Genomic DNA, 19,093 nt, shown 5'->3' with positions numbered 1-19,093 from the left:
CCCCTCCCAGGACCTGGGAACAAAGTGAGCCAGGAGATGAGAGTCAGAGAGGAGAGGGGAAAACATACTGAGTTCTGTGGAAAACCCTGCTGCTGAGACATTTCTAAGAGAACAAAACAGGACCTTTTCTTCTTGTCATTTTTTACAAAGTTGTACAGTCACCTAGTCCTCTGGGAGGTTGGGAAGCACATGATCCCCCCATTTTCCACTGAGAGTAAGTTTATAGATGAGCATGGAGACACAGGACTCTGAATCCCTTGCCAGTGTATACAGTAGCTGTAATAAGTGCTGGTTGACTTGATAACACATTGGGTGTGAGAGAAAGAGCCTGAATTCAGTACTTGGAATAAAGTTTGCTTTCATCTCTGCCATGAAGGAAGGCAAAGGGGGCAAACATCAGAGATTCAACTATGTCAGCCATTTGATTCTAGGTTTTCAAATTTACTTTTTGTGGGAGAGTTATCACAAATTTCCCAGTCAACCACCAGGTGCATAGAGGCAAGCCCCCTGAGTGGGATCCCACTGCTCTTATGTGGTGAGTCTAGGGCTCAGACTCAGCTCCTGAGGACCCCAAAGGCCATATTTCCCCACCACCTCTGACTAATTTCTTCTTATGTGGCAGAGATTCACAGTCCAATAAGGGCCAAATGGTCTTGCAGTCCACACAAGCATGTTGCTCATGGTCGGGAGACATGTTTAAAGGTTGGAGAGAAGGAGAAGCTGATTAGGGATGGCATCTACTGCCAATCAGTGTTTGGAGCCAAGGGCTTAGGTCTCTGGTTTGAGAGGGGAGGAGGATGGGTCCAAACCTCAGCAGGACTCATGTCTTTCTGCTACCCCAGTGGCTCATATACATTCCAGCTTTGGAGAGCAAAGTAACGAGTAACTTCCAATGACAGAGAAGTCATTAGGGTTCCCAATAAAGGCACAACAGCTCTGGCAGGGGGCCAGATACAGCCCAGGTGATGAGGTGTGGTCTGAGCTACCGCCATGTCTTTTTCTCCAGCTCCTGGATGAATCTGCTCGGCAGCCACCCAGACTCCAGTGAGATCCAGATGTGCAGGCAGCTCTGGGTCTGGGGCAGGCCAGCTCTCTCCTCCTGACACCGGGAAATAAAGTTTTTCTGTCTGCCGGGGGCTTATTCTGCTGCCAGTTGGTCTGCTTCAGTGCTGCCTTCCACTCACTGGGCAGCATAGGCTGTGTTGCTTTTATAAACTGACCCTGGATGGTACTCTTATAGCAGGTGTCACAATGTTCCAAAGGATTTGTAGACCCACCTTGAGTGACGTATTGAGTCACTGTCTCCTTTGCTGCCATCGTCTCTCCTCTCCCACACTGGTGGGCCCTCAGGCTTCCATGGCTAACTGGTCATGGCGTGGAACCTGATGCAAGATGCACCAATCAGATTGTCTCTTCTGGATTTTGAAATTACTTCTTTGAAGCCCAAGCCAAGGTGCAGGTTCATTTTGTTGAGTTCAGATGCTATGGTTTTCTCAGTTAGCTTTAGCTGGTGGACATGGAAGGTCAGGGAGACCTGGGGTGAGGGGCCCATTTTGGGGAAGGCATGACAGTCCTTGTATAAGCAGAAAAAACCAGATTGATGAGGTGCTGGAAGGAAGAACTAAAGAAGCAGAAGCAGAAAGAGAGAGGATGACGCACACAGAGGCACTGCCCTGGGGAGGTCCGTCTGCGGGGACACTGATATGGGGGTGGGGCTGGTGCCTGATGAGCACAGAGTTCAGAACGTGGCACAACAGGACGTCTGACCCGATGCTCCAGCTCTCTCCATGCCACTGGCTGATCCATTCCCTCTGGGGGGACCGGTGAAGGAGAGTTTTGTTAGGGGTGTGAATTTGTAATAACTGCGTGAGCATTTGCAACTAGAAGCACGTGGACTTGCAAAGAATACTCATTAGGTATTAGATCTTTAAAACATCCTCTTTAGGCACAATTCCTCAGAGTTTTCACACCACAGATCATCAATTTGTACCCGCCAAAAAGGCTGAGTTCATCAATGACTTTAAATTACAAGGTACTATTCTACATGTTAAGAATAGTTTGATGTCAGTGAGATCTACCTTCCGCGTGACCCCCTGTTGCTGCTGGGCAGACCTTCTGCCAGTAAGGTAGGAGTAGGTGGATCCATCGGTTCTACCCCAGCCACTCGATGATTGGCTCAAAAGTGCCACGTGAACAAGCCCGTCCAATCAGCGTGAATCCCGGGACTTTTGGACACCCCAGCTCTGGGTTCTCTGGATGGTTGGGGGAGAAGACGGGGAGAACCCTGGGGCCTGGGCCTGCTGTAACCATTTCTGCACCTCAGGGGAAGGAGCTGGAGTGGAACGAAGCCCACACAGGAGGACAGAGCCGCGGCGCCTGCAGGGAAATGGAGCCAGAGGCCTGACATCACCGCTGATCTCAGCAGTTCCGTTTAGTGCTCGGTCCGCCGGGACCCGGGGTTCTGCCGTCCCTGACTGCGACCGCATGGGCCTGCGTTCTGTTTCCTTTTCCCACAACATGCTGAAGAAATAAATGTGCGTGTGACGGCAAGGATGAGACGACATTGGATCTTTCTTTGTATCACTTCCTTTAATGCACATTAAGGTCCTCTAGAACGCATTTTGTTGCCCACCGACTCCGCTGGGTGAAGGAAGCGCCGGGTGGAGGCCCGTCCTGTGCTCAGCGCCCAGAGCCCCACATCAGGATGGGCGTGGCCACGTCTCCTGGGGCCTGACCACAAAGTACCTTCCTGACACATGACTCAGAGAATGCATGATCTATAAGTAAAACTCTCTAACCATACTAGCATCAATAAGGAGGGTTGACCGAGTCAGGGCCCCCAGAAATATACCAGGGCGTGTATGAACGAGTGGGTCACCTAATGTGTGCTTTCTTATCCCTGCTCTCTCTGTCTTTTTCTCTCTCTCAAAAATCAATCCACAAAAAACCATTTAAACAAATTAAAGCACCTTCATATGGAAAGAGCATAAGCTGAGAGCCTGGCCCCCTATGGAAGCACAGCATCTGCCCTGTGACTCATGGAGGGCCCCTCCTCCCGAATGTGTGAAACCCTGATGAGCAGAGGGACTGGGGCAGCAGCCCTCTCTCCCCCCACGGTAAGGCCGAGGTGACTTCCCAGATGCCACGCCCAGAACCAGGAACTCCAGGCACACCCGTCCCTGACCCAGGGTCCAGCCTTCTCTTCACCTGCGCCCTTCAACAGGCTTCGAGGGGCCCTCACTGGGTGTGGACTGGGGCTGGGGTGGGGGTTGTGGAAGGGGCTCCAGCAGGCCCCTCCCAGGGGAGCGGGGCCTCTGTCCTGCTCCCTCCAGCAGGGCCTGTCCCACCCCTATTTGTCATCCTCACTTTCACTTTCCCTTTGCTGGTCCTGCTGCCCAGAGGGGCCTGTGTCCAGCAGGGGAGGAGCTGTGCCAGGAGGCAGGGCACAGGAGGCGGGGAAGGTGGGTCAGAACCACAGGGGGCCCCCAGCCCAGGGCCCTCCCACCATGCAGCCCACTCAGGGGGAGGTGGGGCCTCAGCTGAGAAGGCGGAAGACCTCAGACGAGGAACTTTCCTGAAGCAGGAGCCCTCTGAGCAGAAAGGCAGAGCCAGCGCTGGGGACAATGGCGAGAAGGAAACTGACCTGGAAGAAAGGCTACACTCCGAAGCCCTGGCCCAGGTACCGCTGCCCACTCTGTCCCCCCTGTGGCCCCTTCCTACACGGTGGGCCCTGCGGGGTCTGTGCTCAGCCTCGTCCACCCCACCGCCAGCCTGGCTTCTCCTCCCTCTGGGCTCCTTCCCTCAGCTCCCTCTCCATCGGGGGTCTTGCCCTGATCTGGGGATGCCCCCCACTCCTGCTGCTGAATGGCCCCACCACACACAGCGTGTGAGAGCAGCTCCCTGGGCCAGAAAGTCCCTGAGCTCCGGGTGGAGCCAACAGACGGCCCCACTGTGAGCACAAGAGTGAGCCACTCTGCTCCCAGACACGGCCACGTCCTTGGCGTGTGTAAGCGTAGCGACCAGCATCGGGAGCAGAGAACAGTGCCACCCACGGTCAGGAGGAAGGTTCTCCGTGCACATCTGGGTAGCAAAGGGTGGCTCACCCCCCAGGGCACACACTGCCCTTCCCGTCCTGCTGGAGCTGGACAGGGCTCTGCCCGGGCAGGGGACCCGCTCTGTCACTCCCCTGCCCTGCACTGCACCAGCCACTACTTGTCTTGCCCTGCTCCCTTCTCTGTACAACGGGGTGACACCCCTAGATTTGGGGAGGACAGGAGTTCACATACAGGGAGCTCTTAGAACAGTAGTGTGAGCCTGAAATTTCAGGTATTAGCCTGGTATTTTAAACAATAAGCCCGTGTAAATGAAAAGTGAGGTGTGATTTGAACCTCAATATTAAAGGCTTTTCTTGGGGGGTGGAGGCAGTTTTATTATTCTTTTTTTCCCAGTGGCTGGGGATGAGTGGCCAGGAGTCTGAGGCAGGGGTGGGTGTGTGCTGTTGGCAGCAGCATAACCGGGGTCCTGCAGGAGAGGACACGGTCTTGGCTGTCCCTGCAGATCCCACCTCTTCCTCTGCCTGTGGTCCTGGCTGGGAGGAGGCAGGACATCCTGGGTGGAATGGGGAGGGGGCCACCGCACTCAGGGGGTCCTGGGCCCCTGTTCAGGAGAAACTGGATGGCAGAAAGCCCAGGGGACACTGTGTGTTTTCTGTCGTCTCTCTCGTCACCAGGAACCCGATGCAGAAGTTATATGAGGATTATTTCAACTTTCACTTCACAAACCAGCTCACCCCGAAAGGTCGAAATGGCTGCTACATCTGCTACGAAGTGCAAAGAAACAACTCACCTATCTCCAAAGGGGTCTTTGAAAACCAGGTACAGGACCCACAATTCAGTCATCTAAGGCACCCATGTGGAAAGTAAACAAGTAGAATGCCAGAGCCTCCTCCCCTCCCCATTGTCCTCAGTTTTAGGCCTTGATGTCCCCACCTGACCCCCTGAATCCGGATGCACTGTGCCATTGGCCTGGCCCACGGGCCCCTTTTAGAGCATCTGCTGCCCATCAGTCTGTTCCTCACCCAGGGCCTCTGCGTTCTTGGAGGGAAGGGCATCTTAGAGAGTGGGGCCTGCTGAGCCCCAGCTGCTAGGGGGCCCCAGGGGGTGCGCTGCTGGCTGGGTCCTCCCCAGCCACCCCCCTGCCTCCTCCAGACCCAGCAGGTGTGACCTCCAGGGCAGAACCCACCCCCACCTGCTAGCCCCCTGCCTGCTCTGAGCCTGGAGCCAGGTCTCCCTGGAGGAGGACGCAGCCTCAGCAGAGGCAGAGCACGCCCCCCAGCCTGCAGCCAACCCCTGACCCCCTGTGCCCTGTCCCTCCACCCACCAGCCCTCCCACCTCCACCAGGCTGCAGACCACTCAGAGCACATTGTGAGGAGGAATCATTATGGGATGGCAGCTGTCACTGCAGCGGGACCGCCTGGTGGACAGGCAGTGAGTGGGGTCTCTCATGGCATTTAACCTTTTCCTGTGCCCAGTATTCAGACTTTATGAGAAACTGATGAATGTCATGCTGGCATGTCTCTGTAATAGCGCTCAGGCATTATTTCAACACACAGTCAACACAAAAGTTCCTCAGAGAGAGGTTACTCTATTTCTTCACACTAAGTCATTGACAGGAGGTGTGTGTTACACAGTTGCCCCACGTCTTAATCCGGGTGAGCCACACATCACGACATGGTACACGCGTGTGGCTGTGGACTCCCCTGTGGACAAGGCAGCTCCCCGGCCGTCCCCAGCAGATGGCGCCCGGGGAACAAGGGGCCCAGCCAGGGGCAGGCGCTCAGGACGCCTGTAGGAGGAAGGGCGGGGAGAATGGTGTTGGAGTTCATGGATGAGTGCGGGAGGGGAGGCCAAATGAGCACAGAGGGGGAGGGAGGGGCTTAGAAAGCACAAATGGATCCACAGCCTGCCCCTGAGACCGCTGCTCCCTGTGCCCTGGTCCCCAGCCCCTCGGGCCTGCCACAGCCTGCTCTGACAGCCAAGCGTGTCCCCTTCTCTTGTCCCTCTCTGCCAGTTCTATCCAAAGAAGAGAGTCCACGCAGAAATCTGCTTCCTGAACTGGTTCAAGGAGGTAATCTTGGAGCAGACCCCGGGCTCTGGAGAAGAATACGACATCACCTGGTACATGTCCTGGAGCCCCTGTGTGGAGTGTGCGAAGCAGGTGGCCGAGTTCCTGAACACGCACAAGCATGTGCGGCTGCGCATGACTTTCTCACGACTCTACCACAGCAATAAGCCAGAATACCGGCAGGGGCTTCGTAGTCTGGCCGGCCCCAGAGCCGAGCTCACCGTAATGTCTCCAGAGGGTGAGAGCAGAGGGCACTGGGGCAGGCTCCTGGGAGGAACTAGGAGCAGATAGAAAGGATCTGGAACCCCAAAGACGAAGTGGAGTGTCAGTCAGCTGCCCAGAGAGGCGGTGTTGCATCTGGAGAGGTCTGGGGAGTCTCCTGGGGGAGAGAGTTCAGGGAAGAGAGGTGGGCAGGGGAAGGGAAGACACATGAAAGAAGGGGACATCCAGAAAAAGGGAAAATTAGACTGCCTCTCACTCCAGGTAACCAAACTTTCAGTGATAATTAAGTCCCTGGGAGGAAGAAAGAAAAGTGGCAATAAAATGGTGATGGGGAGAGCGTGTCGGAAGAGGCAGAGACCCTGTGGCTCCTTGCTGCTCCCCAGAGCTGAAGCTCAATGTTATCTGCCCTGTTCCCTCTCAGACTTTACGTGCTGCTGGACAACCTTTGTGGCCCCCCAGGAAGCACTTTTCCCGCCCCGGAGTAACCTGGATGACCTGGTTTTCAGCCTTGGTCTAACCTGGTCTAAACTGAATAAAAACAGTGAGAAACTATCAAAGATGCTGGAAGACATTCTCCTGGTGAGGTTCCCCGCTCATTGCTCTCCCGCTGCTCCCCTCCCTCCTCACCTTCTCTCCCTGGGCCTTCCTTCCCTCTGCTCAGGCCTCCTCTGGGTCACCTGCTCCCCCCTGGGACACATGCTCCCTCCCTCCCTTCCCTTCTCACAAGGTCCCTCTGCTCTCCCACGTCCTTGTGTCCCCCCGTCCTTCCCCATCCTTGCAGCTGCCCCGGACACCTCTCAGCTTCTCTTCCCACCTGCTACCCTCCCACACCCTTCAACCCCATGTCTCCATCAGGAGTCAGAGCAACTGAAGACGGACTCAACCTCTTTGAACAACCGGAGTCTTCTGGAGACTGAGGAGTGAAACACCTTCTTCAAGATGAGAAAACTCACCTTTCCCCCCATCTCCAAATTGATCCAAAGACATCACAAAAAGTCAATGAGCTCCTAAGAAATTTGTTTTTAAAATACCCACTTGATTTACTTTTTATTTTAAATCTATGATACGTTCCAAGTACACACCAGTAAGATTCTACTCAGTACTACCGGAACCATTTTTGATTTTTAGGGAAATACTTATTTCCATGGATTTTAAATACAAAGCAATGAAATGAAGGACTGAAAATCTTCCACAAAATGTTTTTCCCTTTGTGCATGTATCATGACGTCCAAAGAGTTCAATAAACACCTGCCAATGGGCAAAACCCTCTGTCTTTGGTGGTACTTTCCCGGGAGGGCAGTGGCCACACTAATTTTCACTTCCAAGTAAAAATCAGTAATGTTCATAGGATCAGAATCTGGAATGCAAAAACCGAAACTCACTGACAAACTATTTTTGGAGACGGCTCTGTGTGGTTTCGGAGACTGTAGCCCCACGAGAGCAAGCCCTGAAAGGGGCTAGTAAGTCTCCGTGGAAAACCAGGTGAAAACTCAGGGGGCGGGCATAACTCCACTCTAACACTGAGGGTGCCCGTGCGAATCAGGCCCGAAACCTACACTGTATCCTTTGAAGCCTACTCTGCCTAGTGATAAGCCCTGACGATACAAACCAGAGTTTAAGTTCCAGGCACAAGCAGAAACTCCTTATCTCATGAAATACATCTTAACGACCCTCTGGTGTCAGCATGACTAACAGACCCTGACCTGAGGCACATCTCTGTGTTCCTTCCACTGTTATCGATAGATGACACCTGTTTTTGTAGGACCGCAGCCTTTTGACATTGATTGACGAGATAGGCATGTATGCTGCATACCTCTACACATCTCATGCTCCGTAAAAGGCCTTTGGGAGAAGGGCCCGGGGAATTCCCCACTAGAGGGAATTGCCACCCCCTTTCCTGCTGGAACAACAAGACTGTGTCAGGGACGACATATTTCTCATCCGTGGTGGCCACGAGAGCTCTGCTGGATGGAGTTCCTCCCCTAAACTATCATACAAATACCAGAGCTGTTTTTGAAATGACAGCCCACGCAATAGGAGAAGATAAAGACTGAGTGTAACTGTAGGGAAGAGAAACTAGAACTGCCAGTCAGATGGGAGGCTGAGAATTATTCTAGTCCACAGGCCATTGCTAATTCCACTGACCTGGGAGGAAGCCTGAGACAGGGGCTTCCCTGCCTGAATCACACCTCTGCCCTCACAGTCCCAGGCACCAGACGTCTCTCCTGCCTGTGTCTGTCTCTGTGCAGCCTGAGTCATGCTGAGTGAGCCCTGACAGCTGGGCGTGCTGCACCAGGTGTTCTGGGCAGCCAAGGCTCCCGGGTCCCTCCTCACAAACTTCTGCTCCCTTTTGGGTCCACCCTGTGTCACAAGCTCACACAGTGACTGTAGGCACTGGGGTGGAGCATTTAGTGTGAGACATGGAGGGACAGAGAATGAGGACAGTCAGGATGACCATGGCCACAGGAGAAAGTGGCTAAGTCAGAGAGGACTAGCAGCCAGAGGGAGGAGCTGACAGACAACGTGACCAGAGAGCTGGAGGCAAAGGGGAGGGCAGGGCAGGAAGGGACAACACAGGGCTGAGGGCCATGGAGGGAGGACAAGGGACAAGAAGGAGCCTGAAGGCAGGACTCGAGGTAGAGAGAGGGGTGTGTCGGGGACTGTGCTGCCTGGGACAGAAGCTGCCTGCAGGGGCAGAAAGTCAGCCCGTCCCACAGAAGCAGACCTGTGGGCAGAGCAGGAGGGTGGGGGCCTGGCTCAGGGGTCAGTGATGCTCTCGGTCACCGGGCCCACCGCCCTGTCCCCCAGCTCAGCTCCAGGGCTTGTCTTCCCTGGTCTCCTCTGAGCCTCAGATGGCGGCCCCCTCCACACTTCATTCCTCCATCCAAGGAGGCAGCAGGAGGACGGGACCAAGCCCAGAACACGGCAGCCTCTACACACTTTGGATGGACAACGGCAGGGACCCACCATGAAGGGTGGCTGACGAGACAGCCCATGAAGCACAGCCCAGAAATGATGAGAGAGCCCAGGGCTGTTTCCTGGGAGAGTGTGTGGGCACTGGGAAGGGAACAGGACCAGCTCCTGGGTTCCCACCTGTAACATATGGGGAGTGACAGTGACTGACTGACCTTGGGGGCGGTGCTGGCAGTTGAATGTCGTGCATTAGGACAGTGTCTGAGACAGTTAGTCCTCCACTAAGGGTGAGGTTGTTATGACAGGGATGGGAAGTCTCATTTACAAATAACCCTCCCATGTGCAGTCAGTCCCTCAGTCCTCCAGCAGGCTGTGCTCCCCCACGGGCAGCCCTGTGCTGGGAGGGAGTGTTGACAGAGGGTCGTGGTGACAGAGGGCAGTGGTGACAGGCAGCCCTGGAGGCCTCAGCAGGTGGCCATGCTTGGGACCCAGGACAGGGCCAGTCCTGCTCCTGACCCCCTCCTCCTGGCCTCCCTGATGGGGACTCCTCTCCTCCCCTCTGCAGGCTCCTGCTCTGACCCTGGGTGCTCCCCCTGCCCCTGCTGCCGCTGTGCCAGGGAGACTGCCTGTCCCAGAGGGGATGGCGCCAGGCCCAGGTGAGGGGGATGGACTGCGAGGGGCTCCCCTCCCGGGTCTCCTAGCTGGCCCCTGCCTTGTGAGGCCGCCTCCCCTGGTGTCCCCATCTGAGCCAAGCCCCGTCATGCCCAAGCCTGTGCAGACCGCACCACCCTCGGGACAGGGAGTGATGCTCAGCTCCTGGTGTCTGAGGCAAAGCCCTGTCCCTTCTCCCAGGGCTGCAAGTGGAAGAGGTGGAGTCGGATCCACACCCCCCACTGCTCCCCCTCGTCTCCCCCACTCTGTGCTGTCCCCAGCCCTTTGCTTGCCTCCACGGGCCCAGAGTGGGGTCCCTTCCTGCTGTGCCCCGTTCCTTCCCGCCCCACACTCCCTTTCCTCCTCTTGGTCCTCACCCCTGCCTCCCCTGCCTTTCCTTCCCGGCTCCCTCCCCCTGACGGGGACTCCGTGTGGATGCAGAAGGAGGCCGGCAGACGAGGAGGGACAGGCCGTGTTCCTGGACGGGGAGTCCCAGGGGCACACGGAGGTCTGTGCCGCTGCCGCTGACCTACACACTGGCAACAGGGCGCCTCCTCCTGCAGCGTGCAAACGCTTGTCCCTAAACTCCCGTGGATCTGTGTCGGGCCAGTGCGGCCTCAGAGGATAAGAACACGCGGTGGGTCTGCATCGGGATTCCGGTACCTGCCCCACAGACACAGCAGGGCCGCGCGGCAGCAGCCCGGCATGAACAAAAGCGCCCAGGGGGCAGGAGAGAGAGCTCACAGGCAGCCCCCACGCAGACACACGGTCCCACATGCACCAGTTTGGGGCCCTGCACACCAGGAGGACAAAATCACAGGGAGAAAACTCATGAAACGTTTTTGTATAGGCAATCCAAAGCAAACTAAACATTTTATGGCTGTCATCATATATGCATGAAAAAACAACCATGTTTCAAAACGTTAAATATGAAAACATTCACCCCTGAGAGGGTAGGTAGCTCAGCTGGTCAGAGAGTCTTCCTCATTCACCAAGGTCGCGGGGTTGAGCCCAGTGAGGGCCCCCCAGGAAGATGCCAGGGCGTGTTTGAACCAGCGGGACAACCCATCTGTGCTGTCTTATCCTGGCCCTCTCTGTGTCTTCTCTCTCTCAAAAAATTAGTCATTAAAAAAGAAAACCATTTTAAAACATTAAAATGACTTTATACAGAAAGAGCATAAGCCTGGCCACACCCAGAAGCAGAGCATCTGCCCCGTGACTGAGGGAGGCCCCCCCATCCCTGGAACATGGGAAACCCTGATGAGCCGAGGGACTGGGGCAGCAGCCCTCTGTCCCTCCACGGGAAGTCCAAGGGGACTTCCCAGATGCCTCGCCCAGAACCAGGAACTCCAGGCACATCCGTCCCTGACCCAGGTCCAGCCTTCTCTTCACCTGCGCCCTTCAACAGGCTGCGAGGGGTGAAAACTGGGTGTGGACTGGGGCTGGGGGTGGGTTGTGGAAGGGACTCCAGCAGGCCCCTCCCAGGGGAGCGGGGCCTCTGTCCTGCTCCCTCCAGCAGGGCCTGTCCCACCCCCTATTTGTCACCCTCACTTTCACTTTCCCTTTGCTGGTCCTGCTGCCCAGAGGGGCCTGTGTCCAGCAGGGGAGGAGCTGTGCCAGGAGGCAGGGCACAGGAGGCGGGGAAGGTGGGTCAGAACCACAGGAGGCCCCCAGCCCAGGGCCCTCCTACCCTGCAGCCCACGCAGGGGGAGGTGGGGCCTCAGCTGACAAGGCGGAAGACCTCAGACAAGGGACTTTCCTGAAGCAGGAGCCTTCTGAGAAGAAAGGCAGAGCCAGCGCTGGGGGCAGATACCAGCAGAGAAACAGCCCAGCAGGAGGACAACGTCATGGAGCCCTGGCCCAGGTACCGCTGCCCAATCTGTCCCTTCTGTGGCTCCTTCCTACACGGTGGGCCCTGCGGGGTCTGTCCTCAGCCTCATCCACCCCAACGCCAGCCTGGCTTCTCCTCCCTCTGGGCTCCTATCCTCAGCTCCCTCTGCATCGGGGATCTCTGCCCTGATCTGGGGATGCCCTCCACTCCTGCTGCTGAATGGCCCCACCACACACACTGAGTGAGAGCAGCTCCCTGGGCCAGAAGGTCCCTGAGCTCCCCTAGACGGCCCCACTGTGAGCTCAAGAGTGAGTCACTCTGCTCCCAGACACGGCCACGTCCTTGGCGTGTGTAAGCGTAGCGACCAGCAGTGGGAGCGGAGAACAGTGCCACCCACGGTCAGGAGAAAGGCTCTCCGTGCACAACTGGGTAGCAAAGGGCAGCTCATCCCCCAGGGCACACACTGCCCTTCCCGTCCTGCTGGTGCTGGACAGGGCTCTGCCCGGGCAGGGGACGCGCTCTGTCACTCCGCTGCCCTGCACTGGACCGGGCCACTCCCTGCTGTGTGCCTGCTTCTTCCCTCTGGGGGAGTCACTCTCTATAAAATGGGGTGACTCCCCCAGAATTCTGGGAAGGAGAAATGGAGTTGCCTTTCTGAGCACATGCCTAAGCTTTGTGCTCAGGCGCATGGAGCTCCTACAATAGTCACTGGAGCCTGTGAATGTATTTCTTAGCTTGAGTGAAAAAAGTTGCCTGGCACAAAGCTTAGGCATGAATGTACCTACATTGTAAAAAGTGTCACTTGGGAGTGGAGGTGTTGCTCGTGGAGACCAGGCTCTTCCACAGTGTCAGGGGAAAAGTATTTCAGGGACCTACGCCCGGAGATTGTGGGAGGCAAGGTTTATTCTGGTGGAAGCCCGAGCCTGGGTGTGCAATGTCCCACCTCCATTCGTCCCCCCACGGAACAAGTTCAACCGCGTCTTCACAGGGCGGAAACCAAGGCCGGTGTTGACAGTTCCTGTTTCACGTGCGAGCTGAACCGTTGGTGCCCTGCGTCCACTGCAGGCCCGCACAGCCGCTACACCCACCTAGGGGAGTTATTCCAGAGAGAGGGAGATGGAGAGGGAGAGAGAGGGAGAGAGAGGGAGAGAGAGGGAGAGAGAGAGAGCGCGATCGCAGACCAAACAGCGTTTGTGCAAGTCCCCCGGAGCCAGAGACAGAGAGAGCTTCCCTGTTCCTCTGGGACTGTATCGCCTTGGGAAGGGCGAGGAGCTTTTTCAAAATAACCAGTCAACTTCCCAAACTTTCCTGACCTCTGAGGGTCCACCCACTAGTTACATTGCAGCCTCTGGGGGCAAGCACCTCCCCCTGCCCTGGGGAGAGCTCCGGGGCCCCCAGGACTCAGAGGGCCCAGCGGCAGAGCCCTGGAGTGTGGCACGGAGTCTGTGAGGCTGCGGGGCCGGCTAAGCAAGCAGGCTGAGGCTCCCCGAGCACTGAGCTCAGCGTCCCGTGGCCCTTGCTGGCTTCCTTACCAGCAGCTCGTGACCACCTGTGGTGACAGAGAGCATTGTACCACCCGTGTCCATACTCGCCTGGGTTGGGGATGGGTGGGCAGGAAGCTGGGGTGGGGGTGGGGTGTGCTGTGAGAAGCAGCAGAGCGGGGGTCCCACGGGAGAGGATGCTGGTGCCAGCTGTCCCTGCAGACCCCTCCTCTTCCTCTCCCCATCTTCCTGCCTGGGACAGGGCAGGGCATGCTGGGGAGAAGGGATGGAGGGGAGGCACAGGGCCAGGGGTTCAGGGGGCTTGCTGAGTAGAAACCAGATGGAAGACAGCCCTGTAAACACTCTCTGTATTTTCGGTTTTCTCTCTCCCCTCGGGAAACCGATGTACAGCTTATATCCCAAGATCTACACCACCAACTTCCACAACCAGCCATTCGCCCCTGGGCTGAACAACACCTACCTCTGTTTCCAGGTGGAAAAAAAAAAGTACAACTTTCTCAAGCCCTGCTACCAGGGGATCTTTCGAAACCAGGTACAAGACCCATGATACTGTCACCAAAGGGAAGGAGGTAGAAAAACTATAATAAGTAGAATGCCAGAGCCTCCTCCCTACACCGATGTGCTCAGATTTAGGCCTTCATGTCCCCGCTTGACCCCCTGAATCCCGATGCACTGTGGCATTGGCCTGGTCCATGAGGTCCCTTTTAGAGCATCTGCTGCCCAGGGCCCAGGGCCTCTGCGGTCTTGGAGGGAAGGGCATCTTTGAGAGTCGGGCCTTAGAGAATGGGGCCTCAGGTGGCCTCAGGAGGTGCTCTGCTGGCTGGGTCCTCCCCAGCCACACCCCTGACTCCTCTAGACCCAGCAGGTGTGACCCCCAGTGGGGAACCCTCCCCTGCCCCTTGCTGGCCCCCTGCCTGCTCTGAGCCTGGAGCCAGGTCTCCCTGGAGGAGGACGCAGCCTCAGCAGAGGCAGAGCACGCCCCTCAGCCTGCAGCCAACCCCTGACCCCCTGTGCCCTGTCCTTCCACCCACCAGCCCTCTTACCTTCAATACATCTACCCGGTGGAGCCTCTCCACGCAGAAGAGTGCTTCCTCTCTTGGTTCAACGACAAGTATCCATCCCCTCATGCGGGTTACCGTGTCACCTGGTACATGTCCTGGAGCCCCTGCTTCGAGTGTGCAGAGGAGGTGGTCAGCTTCCTGGGGGAGCGCGAGAACGTCACCCTGAGCATCTTTGCCTCCCGCCTGTACAAGTGTGATGACCAGGACCAGCAGGAGGGGCTTCGACTGCTGGACCAGGCAGGGGCCGAGGTGGCCATGATGTCTCCCGAGGGTGAGAGCAGAGGGCGTGGGGGCAGGGCTGTCCCGGGGATCGGACCAGGCTCGGGGACACGACAATTCCCCAGGGAGAGCGAGTGGAAGGGGAACGTGGGAATCTGAGGAAGGAGTGATGGCGTCTTGCAGGGAGGACACCAGGCCCTGAGGGGCGAGGCCAGGGCAGGGTCAGGACAGAGAGGCTCCCTGGCCTGACCTGACTGCTGTCTCCCCTCTTTGCATCAGATTTTGAATACTGTTGGGACAACTTTGTGGACAATGGCGGAATGTCCTTCAGGTATTGGAAGGGTATCCGTCGAAATTATTATGCTCTGGATGACGAGCTTAAAGAAATCGTCTGGTAAGTGTTCCCTCAGCCCCCTCCCCGTTCTGTTCCGTCCCGCTCCCCCTCCCCTCCCACCTCCTGCGCCTGAGCTCTGTTCTCTCTGCCTCTCTGATCCCTAAGGTGCCCCCCACACCCATTTTCCCTTTACCCCTCCCGGCCTCCCTGTCCCCAAAAGGAAGGAGCCCCACCCCTTAACTGGGCCCTCCCATGTCACCACACTAACCAGACCCTGTCATTAACTGAGCACAATGGGCACCAAGTGCAGCAGTGTGACAAGCAGAGAGCCACGGCACTCGGCTGCCAGGGCCTCCTTCAGGGGCCCTGAGGCCCGGCCCCGGGCCACCTGAGTGCCCCTGCCTCTGGGGCAGCTGCAGTCCAGGGGTTGTGTTGTCAGTCAGGCCAGCGCCCCCGGGGTGACAGCTCTTCCTGCTCAAGTCCTTTGACTTGGGAAGGTGGTCAGAAGTGTGGTTAGAAGGTGCTGTCTCCTTGTCAAGCAGGGGATGACCTCGGGGTCCCAGGGGGCTTCCCGAGCCTGTTGCAGAAGGAAGACCGTGTCCCAGGGAGCCCAGCCCAGCTGCGGCCCCAGGTCTGATGGGAACAGGCCTGGTCTGAGCTGGAGGGAACACAGGCTTCTCTCCAGGTCTCCGAAGCCGCCCTCCCCCTCTTCCAGCTGCATAAAAACGCTGAATTTCCAGTTGTCGGAGAAGAGAACTGGGAGAGGTCTGGCCCTCCTCTTCTCTCCCTTTGGCCGAATCCAATAAAGCCTCAGTGACTGCAGCTCCGGTGTCTCGGTGTTCTGGCTCCTCGCACGGGGGGGCACACACCTGCGTTTTGGGAGGTGGTTCCATCAGTGCTCCACGGCCTGGGTGGCTCAGCTGGAGGTTTGCCCCCCACAGTCTGGAGGCTGGACATCCAAGGTCGAGGTGTTGGCAGGGAGGTTGCTCCTGGGGCCTGTCTCTCTGGCTGCAGATGGCCGCCCCCTCCCTCTGCCCTTCTGTGGCCTTTCCTCTCTGGGTGGCTGCTGGGGAGCCCCTGGGTCCCTCTGTGTGTCCCAGCTTTCTCCTCTTCTAAGGGCATCAGTCGAGGTAGATAAGGTCCACTCTCAGCATCTTGTTTAAATTTGATCACCTCTAGCAGGGTGCTCTCTGCAATGCAGTCCCAATTCTGAGTCTCTGTGGGTGGGACCTTAGCACTCTTGATTGGGTGGGGGACCCAGCTGAGTCACACAGGGACCGGGGAGCTTTCTGAGTGAGTTTGGTACAAGCTGGAGCCTTGGCCCATGTGTCTGACTCCCAGGTTCCATCCAGCCTGACCCTGACCCTACTGCGTCCATTGCAGATGCTGAGCCCCAGGCACTCCCAGGCCCCCTCACACTCCACTCCTCTGCATCCGTTCCCACATCACTCCTGGGGCACCCTCGGTGGGGCTGCCTCCTGGGGATTGCAGTGGAGAAGAAGCAGAAAGACAATTAGTGGTGAATTTACATTGACACTCAATAAATTTTATAGTAACAGTAGGATCGAGCTTGTGAGGGTGGGGGTGACCAGAGCCTTCCCAAAAGCAGAACAGAAAGCAAAGAGCAGCTGAGAATCAGGCCAGAGACGTGGCCGCTGAGGCGCTCAGTGTGGACCATGAATGAAGGTGTCTGGTCCTCGGACCACGGAGCTGAGGACCCGGGGACCGTCCTGGGGAGGAGCTGAGTCAAGTTGTCCTCAGGGTGGGCTGGGCCGTGGGGCCACCTGCAGGGAGCAGGTGAGGATCCTGGGGTGGTGGGATTCTGGGCAGGCCACCGGGGGGAGGGAAAAGCAGGAGGGTTGCGTGTGTTGGGAATATGTCCATAAAATCATTCCAGAGAATGTCTTGGGTCTCCCACCAGCCGGCTCTTTGTTGCTTGACCTTGGTTGTCCTGGTGTACGGTGCTAGACACTTGTCCCTTCACACCCCGTCCCCATCCGCACCACGGCGGGTGGTGGAGGGCCGAGTCCAGGCATCTCTGGCGGCCTTAGCCCAGTGTTCTGATGCTCCCCTCTCTGCGTTTCCTCCGCGGAGGGAGGCATACAGCGGCTCCGATGTGGACCACACACCCTTGACCATCTGGGGCAATGAACTTGGCCAGGGAGTGCCGCTGAAAACGCCTCCTCGTCCTGGAGAAAAGGACAAAGCACAAGGTCCGTCTTAGAGATCCATGGGGACCTCCAGGACATCTGCTCCAAGAGTGTCCCTGTCCCGATTCCGACCCCTCTCTGTTCCCCGCTCCCCCCACCCCCGCCCACTCTGGGAATTCTGCAGCCAGAGCAGGACTGCGGTCCGCCCTGTGGACGCGGGCCCGGGCTCCTGCCGCCCGGCAGCCAGAGGCGGGAGCTCACCTCCACGTGCGAGACCTGGCGTCAGCTTCGGAGTGGGCACTCCACGGGCCCGCTGGACCCGCACAGCGGCCAGCTCCCTGCTGTGCCGCCCTCGGGACGTGCGGGGACCTGGTCCTCCTGGCCGAAAACGTAGCCACATATGACATCTGGGTTCCAGCAGCTCGGTGCGGGGAGAGGAGCAGAAAGGGGCGGGTGAGCAAGCTAGCCGCTCCTAAGGAAGGGTCCCTCCCAGACGCTGCCGTTCCGGTTTGATTTTCATATCTCCCGGACTGGGGCCCAGTCACTTGGCCACACCCAGCAGCAAGGGAGTCTGGGAAATGTCGCCTTTATTTCAGATGGCTGAGTAACTTGCTAAAAAGCAGGGTTTATACAGTCTGAAATGGGAGCATTAACATGGTAGATCAGCCCTGCCCGGTGCGGCTCACTGGATTGAGCCCTAGCCTCTGCACCAACGTGTCGCTGGTTCAATTCCCAGACAGGGCACATAGCTGGGCTGTGGGTGTGCCCAGATTCTTTCCCTCTGTTTTTCTCTCCCTTCCCCCGTCTCTAAAAATAAATAAGTACATAAAAATGCAGTGGCACAGTTTGCAGTCTCTACAACATACATGACAACGTTTTCAACGGTAAACGTGAGATACGCATGGACTAGGTTGGAGAGTATCCGTTCAACGTTCGTGACCTTCCCAGAACCTCCGCGGGTGGCCTCGCCGGAGAGAGGGCCCGGGCACCGGAGTGAGTTGCGGCGCGGCCATGCTTCAAAGTGAGCGTGCCCTGCCTCGAACACGGCTGGCGTCCCGATAAGACGAGGAGACGCACGGACAGGGACTCGCATGAGAAGGCTGGGTGAGGACAGGGGGTGGAGGGACGTCAGACGAACCCCGGATTGCAGGCCGCACCAGAGGGGAAAGGCCCCACCTGTGGCCGACACGGGGGCCGGCGGCCAGAGCTCTGCCCTCCAGAGCCGGGGAAGGGTGCACCTGTGTTGCTTAAGGCTGCCCAGTGTGCGGTAGTTTGTGAGGCTGGTCAGGTGGTGACGTCCGCCCTGCCTTGCCCCCTGCAGCTGAGCGGCCCCGGGCAGAGCCGCCTGGTCTCAGTCTCCCACATCGGTCAGCGCTCTGCTGGCAGCCACAGGCTGGCGAGGCCTGGGCAGCCCCTCCGATGGCCACCCGGGCACATCGCAGCGGGGCGCCTTTGACACCGCGTCCCTCCTCCCGGTTGGGGGCCCTTGGAGCAGAGTGTGGCCTCCCCTCGTGCGCTGTGAGCCCGGAGCTGCTGACCCCCTGCCGGCGGGCAGCCCCGTCCTGCAGCCTCCTCCCACTGCTGACCACCGCTGACCTGTAGGGCAGGACCCGACTCCTAAAATCGGCCCCTCTGGAAGCCCCCGAGACAGGCATGAGGGTCTCCTCTGCCAGACGGGGAAACCGAGGCTCTGAGGGGAAACCGGCTGGGCGGTGCGGGGCGAGGCCTCCCCTCTCGGAGCCTCGGCTTCCCCACCGGGACACGGGACACGGGACACGTGACACGGGGCCCACACGCTGGCCTCGTGGGGCTTTCCCGGGAGGTGCAGGAACGGCAAGCACTCTGTGAACCCGTGAGTGTGGGCTCACACGTGTGAGTGTGTGCTGAGGGTAACTTGGGCCAGCTGGTCATTCTCGGATTCTTCGACACGCCCTCTCTGAGGCCCCGGCACGTGCCAGGCGCTGTCCCAGCTGACGAAGGGCCACAGGAAGGCACGAAAGCCACAGCCGTGTGTCCCCGGTGGGGTTCTCGCCCACACCAGGAACCGCGCAGGCCGTCAGCTGGTGACCAGGGCTGCAGAGACGGA

At 57.9% G+C, this 19,093-nt stretch overlaps 1 protein-coding gene across 1 annotated transcript; it reads left to right on the top strand.

Moving 5' to 3' along the window:
- The first annotated feature begins 3,239 nt into the window (after positions 1-3,239).
- Positions 3,240-15,679, top strand: LOC123816048 (DNA dC->dU-editing enzyme APOBEC-3F-like). Its single transcript, XM_045834770.1, has 9 exons — positions 3,240-3,679; positions 4,730-4,874; positions 6,071-6,362; positions 6,768-6,925; positions 7,202-7,269; positions 13,634-13,775; positions 14,278-14,575; positions 14,803-14,917; positions 15,397-15,679. The coding sequence occupies exons 1-9, from the start codon at positions 3,624-3,626 to the stop codon at positions 15,404-15,406; spliced, it is 1,284 nt and encodes a 427-aa protein (XP_045690726.1). The 5' UTR covers positions 3,240-3,623; the 3' UTR covers positions 15,407-15,679.
- The last annotated feature ends 3,414 nt before the right edge of the window (positions 15,680-19,093 follow it).

Source organism: Phyllostomus hastatus, unplaced genomic scaffold (genome assembly GCF_019186645.2).
Source record: "Phyllostomus hastatus isolate PE091 unplaced genomic scaffold, TTU_PhHast_1.1 phas_contig_198, whole genome shotgun sequence".
In the NCBI taxonomy this organism is placed as follows: domain Eukaryota; kingdom Metazoa; phylum Chordata; class Mammalia; order Chiroptera; family Phyllostomidae; genus Phyllostomus; species Phyllostomus hastatus.
The sequence above is the reverse complement of the archived record's forward strand: the minus strand, read 5'-3'. Positions and strand labels throughout refer to the sequence as shown.